Source organism: Pteropus medius, unplaced genomic scaffold (genome assembly GCF_902729225.1).
Source record: "Pteropus medius unplaced genomic scaffold, Ma_sr-lr_union100, whole genome shotgun sequence".
Taxonomy (NCBI): Eukaryota; Metazoa; Chordata; class Mammalia; order Chiroptera; family Pteropodidae; genus Pteropus; species Pteropus medius.
In genome coordinates, this window is record NW_024347867.1 from 3,336,550 (window position 1) to 3,357,233 (window position 20,684).

The window sequence follows — 20,684 nt, forward strand, 5'->3', positions numbered from 1 at the left end:
TTGCTTGATTCCTTGCTCTAGCTTTTAGTTTTTTAAAAAAATTCTTTCAATATTTGCAAATTATTGTTCTAGTAAAAGGCATGAGTTTTTATTTTATGCATGAAAATTGATTTCATTTAGTTACTGGAGGGAAAAGTTATCAGAACTGTAGTTCCTTCTGCAAATTCCACATTCCTCTGGGTGCTAGGAAACAGCATGAGATAGTATCAGAAGGCCAGGAATAAACTGATGAGCCTAGAGAATGCTGCCTACACTATGGAGACACACAACTTGGCCATTGACCTTAAACTCTGTGCCCTTTAGAAACAAGGGTACATGGATCTATTTACTTGTTCTTTTCTAGCTACCTTGGGTTCTGTGCATTTTAATTAAATGGATCAGAATTTGTGTTGGCCTTGGAAGACAGCACAGCAGCTAACTTGGGGCCATGCAGACAATGAGGCAACGGCCTTGGATTAGTAGGACTTGACCTAATCACCTAGGCTAACAAACAGCAGACCAGGAAACTAGTATTTCTCCTTCTGTTTAAAACGCAAAAGACGTAGGTAAATTAATGGTGAAAAATTTCTGGGGCAAATTCAGTTACTTGACAAAAGACATTTTAGAAAAGAATTTCTGACTTCTTGTTTTGTTAAGATTGGCGATTACAAAACAAACTTTACTGAGCTAGTCTTAAATCTAGCTTGAGAATTTCTGTGTTCCTTCTCGATAAATATTTATTATTTGGGTCTACACGGGAGGACAATTTTGCTAACATAAAAGACAGAAAGTTGGCAGAGCAGAGCACTGAGGCCGAAGAGTGTGAAAGCAGAGAGCTGTTTACTCTCCTTTTCCTGACATGAGGTCATAGACGATTCAAGGCCCTTTCAAAGCTCAAGAGATTCTGGTTTCTGGGTTGCAGTAACTGACACCGAATCTCCTCTGACAGACAATACCGAGTTTAGGCAGGAAGAACAGCAAGCTGGCTCCCCGCCACTAACCCAGGGGGTTCTCAGGCGTGCCTAGAGAAAGCGGCTTATCTCTAATGTGAGGACATCAGTATGTTTCATCTCTACTCCACTTACGTCATTTCCGTTGGCAAGTGAGCAAGAAGCCTTGATTCTCGAAGCATGCCAATTGTAGACCGCCAGTGGTGATTCTCTAGCACAGACATATTCTAGAAAGAAAATCAAAGCTATGAATGAGAGAGAAGCTAGATACTGAGCTATCATGCTGAACACAGCTTAACTGAGGCCAGTGTTTTCCCTCTGTCCAGTGTGTACCCGATGACAGAGAGGCAAACCAGAAAGGAAACACAAAATAAAACACCCACAGGGCCTACTCTCAAGGCTCTAATGATGGCGGGATAGTGGCAGGGCCCTCGCCTACCCTCTAGTGCAGGAGTAGGTGAGGGTCTACTGCCAGCATCATTCACTCCTGTCTCGGCCCTGTTTCTGGCCCCTGGAGCACTGACATCATTTCTCAACACTGATAAGAAACCTGTGTCTGAACCACCTGGGCAGCTGGGGACGTATTTAGACTCTTGTGTCCCAGTCAATACAGTTTTAATTTGGCAGGTTTGTGGTGACTAATTTTTACGAACACTAAAGTTTGAGAACTGCTGCCACAGAAACAGCTCTGTCAATAACTTTTGTGACCAGTATATTGGCATTTAGCCCATTAGGTCTCAGTTTAAATCTAAATTGCTTCCTTGTTCAATATCTTGATATTGTAGGAACCTCGACTTTATTCAATCTCCCTTTTGACCTTACTGTTATCTTAAATATGCTGCCTGTCTGAACATTAGCTAACTATTTAAATAAGAAATGTTTCTTACAATCCATAGTGTTTTATTCTAATTAGCAAATATTATGGCCTTACTACTGACTTGATACATATAGAATGGAGCCCCTCTAGCTCCAAGAAATCGTTTTGCTCTATTTTCTTATTTGTTTATTTACTCATTCTTTATTTTGTTTCAAGAGGGGTTATCAACTTATGAAAATACAGGAAGATAATATTTATTACAAATTAGGAGACATGACATGATTCTGCATATATGAGGTACCTGGAGTAATCAAATTCACACAGACAGAAAGAATAATGACTGCTAGGGGATGGAGGAATAGAAAGTCATTATTTAATGGGCACAGAGCTTCAGTTTTGCAAGATGAAAAGAGTTCTAGAGATGGATGGTGATGATGATTGCACAGTAATGTGAATATACTTAATATCATTGAATTGTATACTTAAAATGGTTAAGATGGTAAATTTTATATTATGTGTATTTTGCACGATGAAAAAAAAATGAAGAGAAGAGCAAGGAAAATAATATGGAGACTAAACAGAGCCTAGAGAGAGACTGAAAACTATTCTATCACTATGCCCCACCACTAGAACTGAGTCACCTGTATAATGCTGAACTTTTTCAGGAAATGAGAAAAGAGAACCTCCATGACTGACACAATTAAGGATCTATTAGGAAAAGGCAAGTTCACGAAAACTCTGACTATTTTTTGGTTCTAAACCCAGATAGCAAGTTCTCTCTAGGATTTGTAGAATGAGTTTCATGAGGTAGAGTCTTAGGCAGATCCTTCAAATAGGCTATTCTATTGCTATTCGTTTCTCTCCTTGCCAAGGAGTCATTATTCTTTATCTATCATTTGACCATGTTGGAACCAGTAATGAGATTTTGCTACTTTTATCAACTGGTATATTATCCCCTTTTGGGCGTGAGCCACACATAACAAAACAGAATGTTTATTAGAAATAACATGCTAGACTAATTTGTTTTGACTGTAAAGATTTATGAGAGCAGAGAGTGATAGGTTAGTGTGATGTAATAGATGTTCTATCTTGTGGTGACTTTTAATTCAGTCACTCATGAATGTTCATTTGCAAGGCTAATTCAAGTAGATATAGACATGAGTGTCCTCATGTGAGTTTTTCAAGGGGCTGGAAAACCGTAAGAAGACCTGATGATAAATCACACCATATTTCTGTTGAGTAAAATAAAAGTGTCTGGAGGATTGCCTTAAGCATTGTTATTAATGCCAGCCTGACTTAACATCTTCATTAATAATCTTCCTAAAGACAGAATAAAAGGATACTTGGGAAATCTGCTGGAGAAACCATATTTGGAGATGAGCATCAGGGAAATGAAAGGAAATTGAGTGGTCCTGGAAGCTGGCACAGACTAAAAGACAGTAGAGTACACAATTACAAACACGACCTTTCAGGGGGCAGTCACTATAAATAAAAGTGTTTTGTCCAGAACTGTGTTGGAAGTTGGGGCACTTCAGTGGATTCCAGAGAATAAGAGAAGAAGGCAGCATAGGAAGAGGGGACTGACTAACATTTATGAAGCAGCCAGTTTACATGATTTCATTTACTAGTCACATAACTCTACTATTTTTATCATTAACTCATAGATAATAAAACTTCAGCTTTCTCTGAGAGGCCACACAGCTAGTGAATGGCTGAGGAAGGTCTTAAACTCAGTCTTCCAGTTGTCAGGTCCTAAACTTTGCACACACCCCTTGCTGCCTCACAAGAATTTCCCCCATGTGGCCACACGTAAGCATTCAGAAGCCTGAACTTTATAAACCATAGTTATGCTTAATTTTCCAAAAATTATCTATAGTTGCTGCTTTAAAAGGATATGGATGATTGTTTTAATTAGATGTTAGTTTCTAAACCCACTCTGGAATCCTTACCTCCAGATTTGGTTTCATTGTGAAGAATCCTGTAGTTTGAATGTTATGAGTTGGATAGTTTTAGGTTGTACTAGGGGAGAACTCATCATTTAGCCACTGTCACCCCTCATATCCGATCGGTTGCCAAGACCTGTTGGTTCTTCTAACATGGCGCCACTTACAGCCATCCCTTCTTTTTATTGTAGCAACCCTATTTCAGTGCTTTATTATCTTTCTTAATTTTCTTTCCTTCAATTCATCGTCCTTACAGCTGCCAGAATGTGACTTGTTTATTTGACAGAATTTCCTACCATCTCCCTAGTCATGGGTTGAAATATAAACTAATATTTTTTGAGCACCTACTAATATGCCAGGTGTTATGGTGGTGTGGGGATCCAGAGATTAATAAGACAAAATTGCTGCCATCCAGGAGCTCATCTAACTTCAGTATGGTCATGCCATCTATTTATCCCCATTCCTCATGCCAAACCCCACAATGATTCCCTATCAGATAAACTGAACCTAACTATTTAGCTTGCATTCAATGCTTTCTGAAAATGGTCCCAACTACCATTCTGTTCCTATATATTTGAGATAATTGAATACCTTCACCCTTTCTTTTCTACAAAGCTCTTATAGTCCAAATAAATGACACCATATAAATGACCATAACTCATTAAATTATTAATATAAATGCCTTTTCAGTGTCCTTTTGACACATCTGTGCTTTCCAACACCTCTCTCTCTATGTGTACTTATGAAACTACCATCTGTCTTTCAAAGTCCACTTTAAATGCTCCATCCACAGAGCTGTCTGGAATCATTCTAGTCAGAGGTGAACTTGCTGTCTTCTGAGTTCTAGAGCTCTTTTGGCACTGCTTAAGTCCTGAGTCCTATTGGACTCAGTCTCATTGATGTATGTGAGAGTTATTCATGTACATCCTGGTCTTCCTACTAGATTATAAACTACATGTGAATAGGAAGGCTGCTTCCTTCCTTTTGTATGCACTCAGCTCTATACTTTGTACAGGAAAAGTACTTTGTTAAACTTTGCAAAATAAGTTATTGAACAAATTATTTGATTTCATTCAACATATATAGTGAGCACTTACTTTGTTCCAGGCACTGTAACATGTGCTTGAAATACATGAGTGAAAAAAAACAGACAAGCAACTAGTGGTGACAGAAATGGGGAGAGACAGATAATAAACAATAAGCATAATAAGTACTTTAATCCTGGGAAAAAATTCTGGAAAAAAATGCATGGAAAGAAGGAAAAGTAGAGCTGAATATTGGGAATTTGGCAGTATTTGGGGGCTGGTAAAGTAGATAGGGTAAAAGGTACGATTTGAGCAAAGGCTTGAAGGTAGGGGGGAGCTAGCTATGCTGCTATCTGGGGTAAGAGTGTTCCAGAGGAAACAGCTGGGATAAAGGCCCCGGGTGGGGAGCAAACAGACATGCTAATGTGCAATGTGAGAGGGAAAGAATTAAGATAAAATGTTAGAGAGTCAGTGAGAGACCAGATCATGTACAGCCTTCTTACCACTATAAAGATTTTGATTTTACTCTGAGATAGTTAAAGAGCCACTGTAGGAGTTTGGGAAGAATGAAATCACATAACTTACACTGAAATAAGATCACTTTGGTACAGTAAGGGTAGAAACAGATAGAGAAGGCTATTTGGGGTAATAGCAGTCATCCAGGCAAGATGATAGAAGCTTGGACAAGGGACTTAAAAGTGGTAGGAGTGGTTGGTTTCTAGATCTGTAAGGGTGACTGCAATGTTTCTGGCCTGAGCAACCGAAAGGGTGGTGTGCCTATTACCTGTGATGGGCAGGCTGCATGTGCAGCAGGTTTAGAGCTCAGCACTGGATATATTGAGTATGAGATATCCATTAGACATGTGGACTTCATAGTGGAGCTATCAAATACCAAAGTAGTAACAACAAGGAAAAGAAAATGAAATCGTCACACAAGTGTTATAGCAATACATGTGTGTGCGCACACACACACGCACACACACATACACACACGCGCGCGCGCGCGCACACACACACACACACACACACACACTTCTGCAATAAACCATTACCATCCATAGGAAAGCTTTTGCTGATTCTCCAAACAGAACCGATAGCTCCCTCTTCTAGCTCCCCACATCTAACTCAAGCTTCTATTCTAGTGCCTAAAACACCTTGAAACAACTTCATTCACTGGCCTTACACCCATGTATCAGCGATCTTCAGGTGTATGTTCATTTACTCTTGAAAAGAATTTTGAAAAGCTATGCTCTCTCTATACTTTTTAGAATTGATGTCAAAAATAACAAATTTCAATTTTAACCAAAGATGTAATAATGTTCTGTGTATTTGTGAATATTGTATCTTTATATAAAATTATATCACTGTTATGTATTACATTCATCTAAGGGAATCTAAACACCTATGGCATTTAATGCCCATGTATCTCCCACTGAAAAAACACATGAATAATTATTTAAGTTGGAAATATTTTTGCAAATTAATTAATTAAGTAATTAATTAATTAAATTGAATAAACGATTTAAATTTTTTCCCCCCATCTACCTCTCCCCTTCCCCCTCCCGTTACTCTTTGGTGACCACTAGTCTATTGTCCATGTCCATGAGTCTCTGTTTTTTTGTCCTGTTCATTTGTTGCTTTTAAGTTAATATCCCACATATAAGTGATATCATGTGATTTTTCAACTTTTCTGTCTGGCTTATTTCACTTAGTATGATTATTTCAAGGTTAAGTTGGAAATTTTAAATTGATTTTTCCCTCTAGAACTTATATTTCCATTCTATTTCCCTATAGAATTTTAATATAATGTATTTTTATGTATGAAATTCTTTTATTGTCACCCTATCACATTTCTCTGCAACAAAAATAAGTATATAAATAAGTATATAGCAAATTTTCCTAACATTAGGCTCTAGGTAGTGAATATTTTTCCAGCTTGAGTTTACAATGCAATTTTTATTAGTAACTAAGTGATCAAAATACATGTATAGTACAAATTTGGGAAAAAAATCATTTGCTTGAGAATAAAAATTTATTGGCAATGCATCCACTTATAAGATGGCCGGGAGAGTTACAATACCTCAATTATAGAAGATTTCCTTTAGTATTTTTAGTTGTTCCTTTGGTGTTTTTCACATGGGGGCAACATGCAATATGGGTAAGAACTACGTCTTTCTTTTGTAAAATGGGAACAGGGTGATTGTGAAAGAGGAGTAGAAAAGTAGAACTGGCTTGACTGCCCTGCAAGTACATTCCAGGCAGGTCAGCTTAAGGACCTGAAAACGGATTCTGTTAGCACCATTCACGCTTGTGTCCCCCTTGAAAAGTCTTCATGTATCCCTATGGGCACACACGCCTAGTCTGAAAACTGCTGCCATACATGGTTGCCATTGAGAGCAGGGAGCATATCTTATTCATCTTTGTGCCCCAGTATGTGGCACAGTGCCACTTAAATAAGTAAATATTTGTTGAATGGATACTGAGTAATTAATTTCCGAAAACTAAAAGTTCAGTCCTGCAAAAGTTTAAGTAACTGCCAAAAGAAAAAGAGTCCTGTTAAATTTTTGGTCAATAGCTGATAGAAGCCAGACTTGGGATCTTCCTGTTGTGAAATCCTTAGACTTAGGCCAAAGCCAAATGGGTTTAAAAATTATTATAGCAATGGGCTCCCTCCTACTGCTCATTCATAGACAACCAGGATCAGGTAAATGACCACAGAAATGACATATCAGATAGAATTTGTTAATTATAAGATAAAAATAAAAACATTATAAAGACTTTTTCAATCAATGCTTCTCATTCTTCATGGTGTATCCTTGATGTAGGGTAGCAAGAATGTAACAATCAGCAGGAGTAGCTACTAAGTGGACAGTAGGGGTGCATGCCTTGACTTGGTGTTCTCCCTGGTCTGTGATTTTGGCTTGGCTTCTCAGATTTCCACAATGGGTCTCTGTGTGTACTTGCTGATGCTAATAGTCCCGATCTCTCAGTGTTACTTAGGTTCTGTCTTTCTTGCTGTATGCATCCACTCTGTGCATCCATCCATCTTTCCATCCATCTGCTCATCCAGTAAATCTCACACCACCCAACAAGTATTCACCAGGACTATGAACACCAGGACTATGCTGGATGCTGAGGATACAACAGTGAGTGAGGTGGGTGCCCAGAAGCTTGCAGACTATGGGGGATATGAACATCTAATCAGGCAGTAATAGAGGGTTGTGAAATCACATAGGATGGGCATGGAAGATGGACTTTCAAAGAAAAAGAAAGCTTTTAAGGGGAAGATATGTCCAAGTTGAGATGAAAAGAATGCCTGAGTTAGAGAGGAGTCAGTTGGTACAGGCGATGTAGAGGGAACATATTGCATTAAAATAGGCAGAATGAAGAGTATGTGTGTGAAGACCTTATAAGCAAGGGGGCACTTTACATCTTCCCTCCCTGTTGTATTTTTTATCATTAGAAATGATTGCTTTCTAATATACTACATAGTTTACTTATCAATTTTCTGTTTCCCCTGGTAGAATGTATTCATCTTCTGTATTCCCAGTACCTGGCAGGTATTAAGCAGTCAATAAGTATTTGTCGAATGAATAAAGGAATGAGTGATAGGTTTGTGAATCTGAAAGAAGTTCAGATTGGATGATGTACAGAGGCCTAGCTGAGTAATGGTGGGAACTGAACCCAGAAAGTGTAACATGGTCAGATCATACCAGGGTTTATAAACTGTGTTAAACCATTTGGACTTAATCCTGAGGGCAATGGGATTTTAAGCAAGTGTCTATGGGTCCGATTTGAGTTTCGGGAAACTTATTCTGGCTACAGAGTGGAGGAAAGGTTGGGGCTAGGCCAGGCCGAGTGCAGACAAGACCTGTTGTTGATGCCTTGAACCAGGTGAACAAGAGGGAACCGGCTGGTGTTCCAGAGGGAAAGGCCAGAGATACCTGGATCTTCACTAGCGGGGAGGTGGCTCTGTGCCTCTGGACTCATCTGGCTTTCACAGTGGCTCAAAGAGCAATATCAGCAAAAGATAGATTGAAAAAAAAGAAAATCATCAGAAATGCTTATGGAGATCAAAACATAGGATGAGAAGATACCACTCGAATATCTGTTAAAATCCCAGTTTTGTTTTGGAATCCCACACTGGATATCACTACATCTGTCTACCTTTAAGAAGCATCAGTTTAACAATTTTGCATTATCCCAATGACAGTGTGTTTTAGTGTCTTGGACTCTTTATACTTATAGTTTTAAGAATAATCTTCATCTTAAAGTTGAGAGAGTAAATATGTACTTTTGTGGCAACAAAACCCATTAGAAGTTTAATTTGGAAAAAAAATAAAACCCTTAAAACCCCTATGGCAAATCTTTTATTTCTCTGTCTGAATTGTCAAGTACTATCCACCCTAAGAACAAAACGACCCCTTTGTTCCCGAATAACAACACATCTGGCATTTAATAAACCACCAACACAGGTTTTCAAATTAAATCAAGAGTCTATTTGTCAAAGCAAATCTGGCAGAGCAGATTTTGCTATCATACGAGGCAGCTTTAAATTGTTAGTTTTTTCCCTATTTATTGGATACTTTCATTGATTTAAATACTCAGGATGATGTTGATAAACTGAGTCTGGTGTACAACAGGAATCAGAATTAATTACATCTTTTCAACCAGAGGATCCAGGAAGAAAAAACAACAATAGGAACATAGTCTGTGTTTTCATTCTTAATTGCTTACAAAACAGAGAAGCAAGACTCCAGGAGATAATGAAGTGGCCGAGTTCTTCCCTAACAAGCCAAGGGGTCTCCTTGGTAACACTGCTTGAGCCCCAGCCCTGGAGGTCTCGGAGGAATTGAAGCTCCCTGAGTTCTAATCAAGACCTTGGTCCTTGAAGAAACTACAGTACTGCCATGTTTACTGCCTGTTTGAAGATAATCCCTCAGTTGTTCGATCTACATCTTCCCCAGTCACTGCTCTGAGAGCAAAGAGCCTGGACATCGATTGCTGTCCAAGGGGCAGGCCTGAGTTCAGATCAGGGTCGTGGACATGCCATGTGCTAGCCACCTCACCACGAACAGTGGGAACTTCATAAAGCAAGAAATCAAAATTTGAGCCTCCTTTTTACAGTTTTCACACTACTTTCCAAAAACACCTTTCTTGTTGCAGAAATCATGAGGTTATGTATAATATTTGCAGTTGCTTGTTTGAGCAGAGGTCATAGGACCATGTGGAAGGAACGTTTCTCCTGATTCTGTTACCTTCCTATTTATGGTTCAGAGTCATTAAGATTAAAAGTTGGTTAAAAATGCTGACCTCCTCTAAATGCTTGTAGTAAATGACTAAGAAAAATGATTATATACTTAGGCAAGACAGTATTAAATGTAATGAATATAATGTTTCATGGAACAATTATCATTTAATTCATTAGGTTGCTGTCACTAGTTAGTATATAGTTGGACTCTATCAAAATAAATTAAACTTTAAATTGAACACAAAATGATTCCTTCTGCAATTGTAATAACTAATATCATATCTGATTTAATCCTTTCTTTGCCTAATTGCTGAGCCCATGTGTGTAGGGGGTTGCACGGTGGAGGGACCGAAGATAAATTCTGGGTACTATATCTCACATGCTCCTTTCTTTCTTAGTCCACCACGGACACTTGGACTGCTTCCAGTCTGATCAGAGAGGCGCCTGGTGGAAGTGCCTTTATTACCTTCACTTTGAACTTGGGTTGGCAGTTCGGCTAGTGAGTCTGGCCCAGACAGCAGACAATGAGAGAGAGCCTTCTGACCCAGCCTTCACTCCAGCTGCCTGGCTCTCTCCTTATCTCAGGGCAGAAGCACAAGCTGAGCGTTATTCATTGATCTTCTTATTTATTAGAACTAAAAGAGCACAGCCAACAAAAGGAGGGAGAGGAAGCCCTCTTTCATTTATCTCATTTATAGTAAGTCTGGATTGTAGCAGTCATGCACAGGGTGTTCTCAGAGTCACATAATTCCTGGCACATCCTCTTTAGGGTATTCCCGTTAACCAGATGTGTGTGCATGTATAATTTTTTTGTATACACACACGCACACACACACACACACACATACACACACATACATACACACATATATTCACAATATATTGTGTAACATATATAGCATATATATATTTCACTCATCATAGTTTTTAATATTTTCTAAATCTATAACTTATTTTAAAATGTGAGTGTACATTATGGACCCTCTCCCTAGAAAAATGTGCACAGTATATCCTCTGAAAATCTGCATATAGTTTTCTGAAAACTCATGCATGTCTCAACAAACAGGCCCTTGGTAGGCTAAAAAAGCTACATTTCCAAAGATTTTTAAATATCATGTGTTGTTAATAGTCTCGCTCAGCTTATATGTTATGTAACATGATTTTTTTCTTCTTGAAATTGAAAACCTGAAGAGTTATGCCAGTTTCTCATTTACAGCTGGGTCAGAGTAGAGATTTTCTGACTTAGCTCATTTCTGTACAGCTAATATATAGTTTCTACAAAAGAGAGACCGTATACTTAATCATAATATGCCCAAGACACTGATCTGAGAGCAGGGGCTGTCACGGCAGGACTATGCTCAGCTAAAGGCTGTAGGGACAGTCCATTTTCAGTTACTCTGGAGTTGTGGGTTTTAATTCCCAAAGTACATCGGCTTCTGCTTCCTCTAATGCCCTCTTCTCAGCTCTGCTACTAAAAATGTTATACTTCAAGGCCCACTTTACACCATTCTTCCTCTATGAGGTTTTTTTTTTTCCTGCCTAGAACTATCTGCAGAATAAATTTCTGTCTTCCCATCCCATTTTGTTCATAGAGTGTTTATCAAGTCTCTCCCACTTTAATCCTCTTGTCCCCCTCACTGTAGTAGAAAGATCTAGAGGAGAGCTCTCAGCTTCCTGCACACAGTAGGTGATTCATATGAGTTTTCGAGGCAGGCACTTTAACTCTGGAGACAGAAGACTTGACTTCTAATCCCAGCTTTGCTATTAATTAGCTGTTTATTTTTAGCAAAAACACTTGAATTTTCAAGTATCGATTTTCATTTTTCTGTAAAGTAGGTATGATAATAGTACCTGCATAACTGGGCTATTATGAAGATTAAATAATATAATACATAGAAACCACTTATCACAGCATTGGAATCATAGTAAGTGTTGAATAAAGGTCAGTTACATAATTTGTTAAATTGAATTTTATGGGGAATTTATATTTTTGGAGTTTCTTCAGATAGTAAATATTGGTATATAGCCAAATGTTAAAGGCATCATAAATTTTTCGATAGAATTGAAATCTCATGTTATTTTCAGTTTCTCTTAACAATTTTTACTTTTAATATTAAAGTCCCAACTTGACTGATAAAATCCTGGCCAACTCTAGGATATCAGAAGTAACTTTATGATATTGTGTGATACTGGTTTGCCTTCAGCACTGTCTCTATAACACAAAGATGTAGTTCTCTAGCCTCCAAGAGACCTTAAGACCAGTTGAGCAGGGGCCTGATGAAGACAGTATCTTGAATGTGGTTTTTGAGTCCTATATCCCAATTTCTGTCTAGTCATTATCAAAAGGATCCTTCTCTTTCCTATCAAAGATCAGGCCAGACAGTGCAGATGCTGATAAATCCACTGCTGGAAAAAACAATAGCTCACCTTATTATAGTAACATCTTTGATACAAAGAACAACACAAGTTTTTACTCTTCAAAGACTTTTAAAAAAGTTATATCTATATGAATATCTTTAACTAACTCTTCAAGCCTTTTTCAAACTCGAATTACATTTTCTTGGATTTTGCACATTTTAAGCATCTGATTTTGAACAAATGTTTGAGGGCAGAGATTATATTTTTATTCATCTTTGTATATTGATGATATTCTAGATTCTAGTATATCATCCAAAATATGCAATAAATAGTTGCTGATTAAAAATACATAAGACTACGTCGCACTGAAAAGGCTGCAGAATTTGGATGTATTGGAATGTTTATTTTGAACAAAGAGATTAAAATAAAAAACATTAAAAGTGATTTGCACTTCAAATTTTGAGTAAGGACTCTATTTCTTGGAGAACATTTTTAATATCTAAAGAAGATATATTGGAGTACTTGTCTTTTGAGAATCGATTTTTGTTAATCAGCAGTGAGCACTTGATTCTTCAATATAGATGAAATTCTACACTTACTTTCTCATTTTTATGTTTTTAACATCTGGCGTATTTCTTTCTGACTTGCTATCTAAATGTGAATTCATGATGTGTTTTATATATACCACATGTCAAAGTACAATTTTATGATGCTCATTTTTATATACAAATTAGCCAGTAGCAGTAGATACTCTCTTAAACTCCATTGATATGATTTATTTGATGATGAGAAATCGGAATTATGTAAGCATTTACATTAAATGGGAATGAATAAAGTAGCCAATCTTGTTGATTGATTTTCTTTGTCTATCAAAAGACATTTGAAAAAGTCAGAATTGATGGGAATAGAAAATCTACTTGGGGGCTCTTGGTCCAGTCATTCATTTTTTTCTCTAGTCAAATGTCTATGTTTTTCTCAAGCAATAAATTTAGCTTCTGAGATGGTTTACAAAGCTTAATTTTAGTTTTTATTTATCTTTGTTTAGTTTTCAGCTCACCACCAAAATATTTTCTTAGTTCTGTCTTCCTATTCTTTCTCTATGGTCATATGTATCCCATCTCCAGGTGATAGTCCAAGAGAGTCCAGTGCTGAAGTACATACCAGGTAGAGCCATAAACTTGGGAATATCAGTAGCTACCTATGCCCAAAGCTAATCAACTGGATAGAGAAGGCTTTAACAAATGTTCTAATGCTGCTTTATCGGAAATAAAGGCAACATCTTTTAGGATACAGCTGTTTTTTGAGGATCTATCAGGAATTCTTTCAGCACTGATTTTTTTCAAAAGATCTACTAAAATTGAGATCAATAATTCCCTCATATGCGATAATTTTGTGACTGACAACCAAAGGTCTCCAAACAATCATGTTGAAAATTCTGGAAGTAATTCGTTTATGATATAGGTTTTAATATTCAAAACAATATCATAGGTCAAGGTTCTCCAGGTCAACTTACTCATGTTGTTGAACTATTTTATAACAACAGTGTATACTTATTGTTTTTGATAACATACCTCTGATTCAGAGGTAATAAAGTTCAGAGATGGCCCTAGAGACATAAGTCTGAATTAAGATCACACCTGGGAAGTATCATTTATAGAAGTCTTACAAGGACTGGCTTCAACTGGCCATTATATATGAAATAGTTTCCAGGAAGACAGAGTCTCAGACCATCAGAGAGTAGGCTCGGGGATCCTGCTTGACTTCGAACAGTTTCAAACCTGCTTTGGAGCAAATTGAATTCCTTAGAGATCCTTGTAAACCCATTTAATATTTCTTGGGGGATATACTTGACCTATTTCAAACTCGTGTTCTTTGCTGTAGTCATTACTGAGGCTGACCCTGAATGAAGCTGTCTCCAAGGGTAAGATTCAGGCTCCAGCACTGGGCCCTAAGGCAGTTGGCCAAACTGTGTCTGGCTCAACATTGAACTCTCTTACCTGATAAAGATTGGCAAGGTGGTGGTTAGTTTTGATCAAAAATGGCTGGTTCACCCCTGGGTGGTCAACATCGTGTGCTGCTGCAGCCAGCAGTCCAAGCATGATGTCCAGAGGTGTGAGGAAGCTGGCGAGCTGTTAAAAAAAAAGCATATTGGGAAATCAATGGGTGTATTTTCATAAATAGGTTAGCATTTGTTTTGGCTAAATCAAATCAAATGAATCATCACTGTATTGTTCAGGCTTTTCATCCAGACCTCTACCCTCTGAAGTAGTCAATGAGGTGACAGTCAGATGGAATCTCAAGGAAAAGAAAGGACTGTGCGGAAAGCAATTAAGTGAGTAAAACTGTGTGAATCATTCAGGCACCCTCTCCTTCCTACTGCCACTCTGTTGCCTTTTGCTCTGTTTTCCCTGCTATGGTAGACAGGGAGAAGGCAGAGCCTGAAGTCAGCCTTGTTCCTAGAGAAAGCAGTAAATGAAGGAAAGAGTTAAAACCAAAATGAGGCACACATTAAAAAAAATCATTTGTGTATTTCAACCATTTGCTATATTGTTGCCACTTCTTTGAAATATAAAATCAAGAATGGGCTGAGTCACAAAATTTGCATATTTCTTCAAGTGTAGTAAATAGTGGGGAAATGTGTAAGCATCTGTCCTTTTTTTTAAATTTTTTTTTTTGTTAGCTGGGAAAATAAGCAGGAAATGGGAATCTAGTACTAACTTTAAATATACAACTGTGTGATATAGTACAATTTTCAGACTATTTAGATGGTTAAAAAATAAAACCTTTCATGTCTTTAGGCTATTTCATATGGATGAGGCATCTACCCAGTTTTGTCTTGGGAATGCCTGTCTGGCATCTGTATAGTCAGTGGTTGATGTTAAAACTGATTGAACTAAACAGAGTCTGGGACTGGGATATTATTTTCCAAAAACCTTAAGAAAATTCATCTTGTATATGATACCCACTAAGTTATACATGGCCAAGAAATGCCTCGATTTCAAGTAACAAGAATTATTATTATGTTTTTAATTTTGGATTGGTTTACCACATCAAGACATGCTTGCTAAGAGGGCTTTGACAGTCACAAGTGTTTTTGGGCCCGAATCAGGATGTCCAGTTGCTGTAATAGGAAATGGAGCATGAGCTGTGAGGAGTTTTGATTTTATTTGTCCATCAAAAACTATGAGGTGGGAGACTTTTCTCAGAAAAGTTCAGTGCTGGCACTATTTATGACAAAGATCCAAGGCAAAACAGCTAGATCCTGGGACTGTGGAAGATATCTAAGATGTAAATTGTCACAGAAAGCATTGTTTTTGTCTTATGGAACCTTGAAAAATATACAAATTATGAAAAGAAACCTCAGAAAGTTTACATCCTCTTTCATGAGTACTGTACGATGTTCAGAACTGATACTGGAACTTTAATATAAACAATTCGTATTCATATTGTGAATGACCCATAACACAGTTATTCTGGTATGCTGGGACCCAGCAGGTCGCTTACTTGGCATTTCCAGGTGGTTGAGGAGGCAGAGGATCTTGCCTTACCTTTGGCTCCTTCAGATAGCAATGCATGGCCTGGGTGACATCAGCCGCGTGAACAGCATTGTGATATGGGTTTTGGCTGTGGTAATCTTCTTGAACCATGACTAGGAGGTAAAAAGATAACCCAGTCAGCTAAAACCAAAACAAGAAGGTCATTAGCTCAGACTTATTGAGGATCCCTTTTGCTTGAAAATATCAGTGTCTCCAAAGTGTGCTGCCTGGGGATTCTTTAAAAATGAACGTGGTTTACAAGCTTGGCAGTTCTCCTGGGCTGTTTTTAGTGGAGTGGAGCGGGGAGGGCAGATGGGAGAAAGGCTAAAAGGATTCGTGAGGCCCTTGGGAACCCTCACCACCTTCATAAATCACCCCTGTCTGGCATTCATGAAAGCTTTCATTCATAGGAAAAATAAATATGTAGGAGAAGAACAACTTCATTTCACACTATAGTTTAATTATTTAAGTTCACTGCCGTTTATGAATAATATGCCTTAAAAGAGGTTTCCTTTTAAAGAGTCTTCTAGCATTGGACTCCTGGTATCCAAAGATGGCTTTATCATGTGAATAACAAATACTGACCAAAGCGAATCTGGGACTTCTTCAGGTCTATATTCAGGCAGGACTTCTTCAGATAAGGTACTGAGTTAATTCAACTTAGGACTTCTTGGTTTTACTTCTACCTTATTCCGATTAGATGATCATCTTTCGTGCCTTTCCAATCTTAAGGCCCAGGGTGCTCTTGGAACCACATAGAGACATAAGCAAGGCAATTTTGGTTTGCTATTTACAGAAGCCATAGCCTGTGCCAGCTAATAACCAAGGCAATGTTTAGGATGCAACATAAGCGATGTGTATAGAATGTCCAGATTTGCAAGTGTGGCCATATTTTCTCAGCCCATGCTATGAGTTTGGATCTGGATTCTGGTGTTATTTCTGTCAGCAAATTTTTGCATTCTTTACATGTACTCTGGGTGCATAAACATGTCCATAGTATCTGTATTCTCCCTCTTTAGACAAATCAAAATTGTTTAGCCTTATTTATGAGCAATATTTTGCTCGAGCAATCTAAATTCAATTAGAATGAGGTTTATCTGTGTTTCTGAAACTGAGCCACATTGTGGCTGGTTTAAAAAATTTCTGTTATGCCATGTATACCTTTTATTCAGCAGGTATACATAGTTTTACGACTATATTTTAATATAGTCTTACAACTATACTAAAACTCTGGCACTTATTTGTATTGGGCAAGTTACTTAACCACAAGTTCCTTCAGTTTCTTTCTCTATAAAATGGAGATAATAAATATGTAGGAAAAGAACTTTATTTCACGATATAGTTTAATTATTTAAATTCCTTCTCTATAAAATGGGGATAATAGCCCTGATCTCAAAGGACTACTGTAAGGATTAAATGTGTTAATATATGCAAGTCCTTAAAAAGAGTTCCCAGCATGTTTAAGCACCGCATAAGCTTGGTTGTTGCTATCACTGTCACTGTTACTGCCACTGTTTTTTACTCTTGATGACATCAAGTCAGCTTTCAAACTCAAAGCACAGCCATGGGTTAAGTCAAAGAAATCGGAACCATGCTAAATTGAAGCAAGAATTTATTTGGTGATTGAAAGTGTGCCCTGAATCATTTACTGGCAGATAAATAAGAATGCACATAAATTCAAATAAGAACCAGGGCTGCTTTTTGATAGATGGTGATGGTGGGGTTGAAGAAAGACGGTGGCCTTTTAAGTTAGAGAAAGGGCTTGGATTGAGGCTCTACCAATTATAAGTTGTTGACCTTGAGCAAGTTATGAAATCTCTTTGTATCTCTCCTTAACTGTGGGCCAATGGTGGTGGTAATGTCCAACTTGCGGGGTTGTTGAAATGGTTAGAAATAACACTCCAATAGCATTCTGCAGGTAGTGGGTGCTACATAAATGGTAGTTCGTATTATTAAAAAAAAAAACCCAACAAAACCTATTGAAGATTTTCAATAACTCATGTCCAGATTGAAATTGTTTGAGGCATATCTTACTGGGGCTTTGTTGATATGTGAACAGATTAGTAACTTCTTTGCCAGTTACACGTTCTTGATGGCTTTCTTTATATAGCCTTTACCTGTTGTAAATATAACTAATCAAGTAAATATTTTTCAGTGATTTAAATGGGTAAACCATATTTTAAAATTAAGATGAGATAATTTAAGATTAATTTGAGGTCTTTGTTTACCATGCTATGGTTTTTCCCACTTTATATTAAATAATATTATGGATGGCCATTCTTCATGAGAAAGGAGGTAGAAATATGGAAAAAAAGACTTACCTAAAAACCTGTGTAAGGTCACCATATCTAACTTGAAATGGTGAATGAGTCCATGGGTGTTGAAGAGGTGGCACAGCAGTGTTACCAGGCTATTTCCTATAGAAAAAAACAGTCTTCTGTTTTAACTCATTTTCTTCACCATTAAAATATCAAGATTGACAATAGGATCCAAAGTTTCTGTAATAAAAATTTTCTGATAAGATCATTCCCTTTGGTTATTATTACTAGGTTTTCTCTTACTGTACAAGTGAAATTAGCTCAGATCTTCTCCCTACACCAAAGGCAATGAAAACACTAAGAGTTAGAAGGAGTCTGCCTATTGTGGTATCAGGAGCACACACACGCACACTGGAGTGTGTTTGTATGGTTATTTTATAAAGACAGTTTAACGGTCACTTGAAATGTGTCTTAAGTTGCTTCCAACTGGCTCTTACATTTATAGGGGTATCTAAGCCACCATATTGCTTAACAGTCATAGTCTATTCTTCCTATGGAAAATTGCCCAAGATGAGATTTGACCATGACATATTTCATTACTCAAGCCAACAGAGGTGCAAAATTAAAGCTACAATAACTTGTAAGCATTCAAGAAAAATTGCTTATTAAAGAATAATGATTTTGAATTTTAAAAGCTTTATAGAGTTTCTGAAAGACTTTGAAATGGGCCAAGAAGATGACTGAATGTCTTAAATGGAAAACTAGGTATTGCCTAAGTACACTTTTCAGGGTACCTGATTCTATGTGTTTTTTTCAACTATCACTGTCTTTGAGCTATTTTATAACCAAGTTGTAGACACCTGATAGTATTGCAGGTGATTCTTGTCCATATACATGCAAAAGAAATTAGGTGGAAATACAATTGATTTCCCAGTTTTGTAGCTTTTATAAATTTATTTTAGCATTTCTCACTCTCTCTACATATTTGTGGCTCTTTGAATTCTTCTTTGAACTAGTTGTAGCATCTTACTGGATCTCTGATTGAGTTACATAAAATCTTTGATGTGCTCATTTTGTAATTTTATGAGAGTCATGATTATATTGTCTTTTAAACAAATACCATTTAACAAATTCTTTTGTTCATGGTTAATTTCATATACTGGCACCCATTTCTCAGTTGATTTGAACAAAGGAAACACATGATTATGGGACCCACCCCATATGGTCTAGTTAGCTTTCCGTAGTGTAAACTTCAGTTTCATGGTCTTAGGCTGTATCTCTTTTCACTGCATGTTTTTTCAACTGATAGAATGGTGAGAAAATCAACTATAAGGACTTAAAGCACAAGCTTAGTAGATGGTAGGACATATGAAGGTTAGCATTAAAGGTGATGCCTTGCATTGGCTCCCTAAGCTTATCAACATTTGTTTAATGGGCAGATGAAAATATAATAGTCTTTTGTGTTATTCTCTTAAAGGAAGCCTTTATAGGCACAAACATTTTAAAGGTGGAACCAATGAGAATATCTGCTTTCTTCTTGAGCTGCAGCCTGAGATTTTATACTCTATCCTCAGCAATTGTTTTCTTATGATGTTAAACATATCTGAACAATACCTGTGAGAGGGCACTTTTGACTCATTTAATCAAAGTACTCAAACACCTGCCCTGTAAGAGTCAGGACTGATCAGATGAGCTTTTGTTTCTAATTTTTATCAACTAACTAATGATGAACTTCCTCCTTTTGAATGTGGACAATGTATTCTGCAAAGACAGAACCTAACCTGTGGTTTTCAAATTCCTTAAGATTCTAAGGCCAAATTCAGTCCTTATTTTTCATCTGAACTAATTTTCCCTGGTCATTCTTGAGTAGCTATAGACTTAAGAAAGTGGAGAAAGAAGGAAAAATGAATAACAGTGTTTAAAAATAAATTTCATTTTCATGAAATTAATCACATTTTATGGTGTATATTTTAGTGAGAATTCTTTTGAGTGACTTACCATTTGTCAAGCGATCAAACAAGAAAATGTCAAAATCCCACATTCCCACTTTGGAGAGCATATGCTGAAAAGGCAAACAAAAAAAATAGTTCTTAAATGAATCATATCAGAGACTCAAACATTTACTTCAAGACAGAGTAAATTAAACAATTAAAAAATTGAAAGAAAAATTGAAAGTAGTAGCATACCACTATTTGTGTGCAACTGGTTTATGGTAAAGCAAATCTTACTCTACTTGGTAATAATAACAAGTGGTAAAGGGATACGCTCAGGAATCGGACCGCCTGGTCCGATGTCAGCCTTATCTCTCACTGGCTTTGATACCCTGGGCAAATTCCTTAACCCCTCTGTACCTTTGAAAAATGTGGCTGATATTATTCCCTCAGAGCATTGTTGTGAGGATTAAATAAGGTAATATAAGTAAACATAAATATATGTAATATAAGTGCATAGAACAGTGCTTGTTCATAGTAAGCACACACACATTAGGTATCTGTTAAAATGGTAGTTCAGTAAAGTCTCTAATCACAAACTACTATTCACTTAAGGAAGAAGGTTTACAACAATCT

At 37.2% G+C, this 20,684-nt stretch overlaps 1 protein-coding gene across 3 annotated transcripts in view; it reads right to left on the bottom strand.

Moving 5' to 3' along the window:
• PDE7B (phosphodiesterase 7B) overlaps positions 1 to 20,684 on the bottom strand; it is a 279,990-nt gene that overhangs the window by 16,205 nt on the left and 243,101 nt on the right. For all 3 annotated transcript variants that reach the window (XM_039879006.1, XM_039879007.1, XM_039879005.1), the window contains 5 exons: positions 20,116 to 20,179; positions 18,181 to 18,276; positions 15,872 to 15,972; positions 14,321 to 14,452; positions 1,065 to 1,156 (listed from right to left, as the gene is read on the bottom strand). In XM_039879006.1, coding sequence (XP_039734940.1) covers positions 1,065 to 1,156; positions 14,321 to 14,452; positions 15,872 to 15,972; positions 18,181 to 18,276; positions 20,116 to 20,179 — 485 coding nt within the window. The remainder of the gene's footprint in view (positions 1 to 1,064; positions 1,157 to 14,320; positions 14,453 to 15,871; positions 15,973 to 18,180; positions 18,277 to 20,115; positions 20,180 to 20,684) is intronic.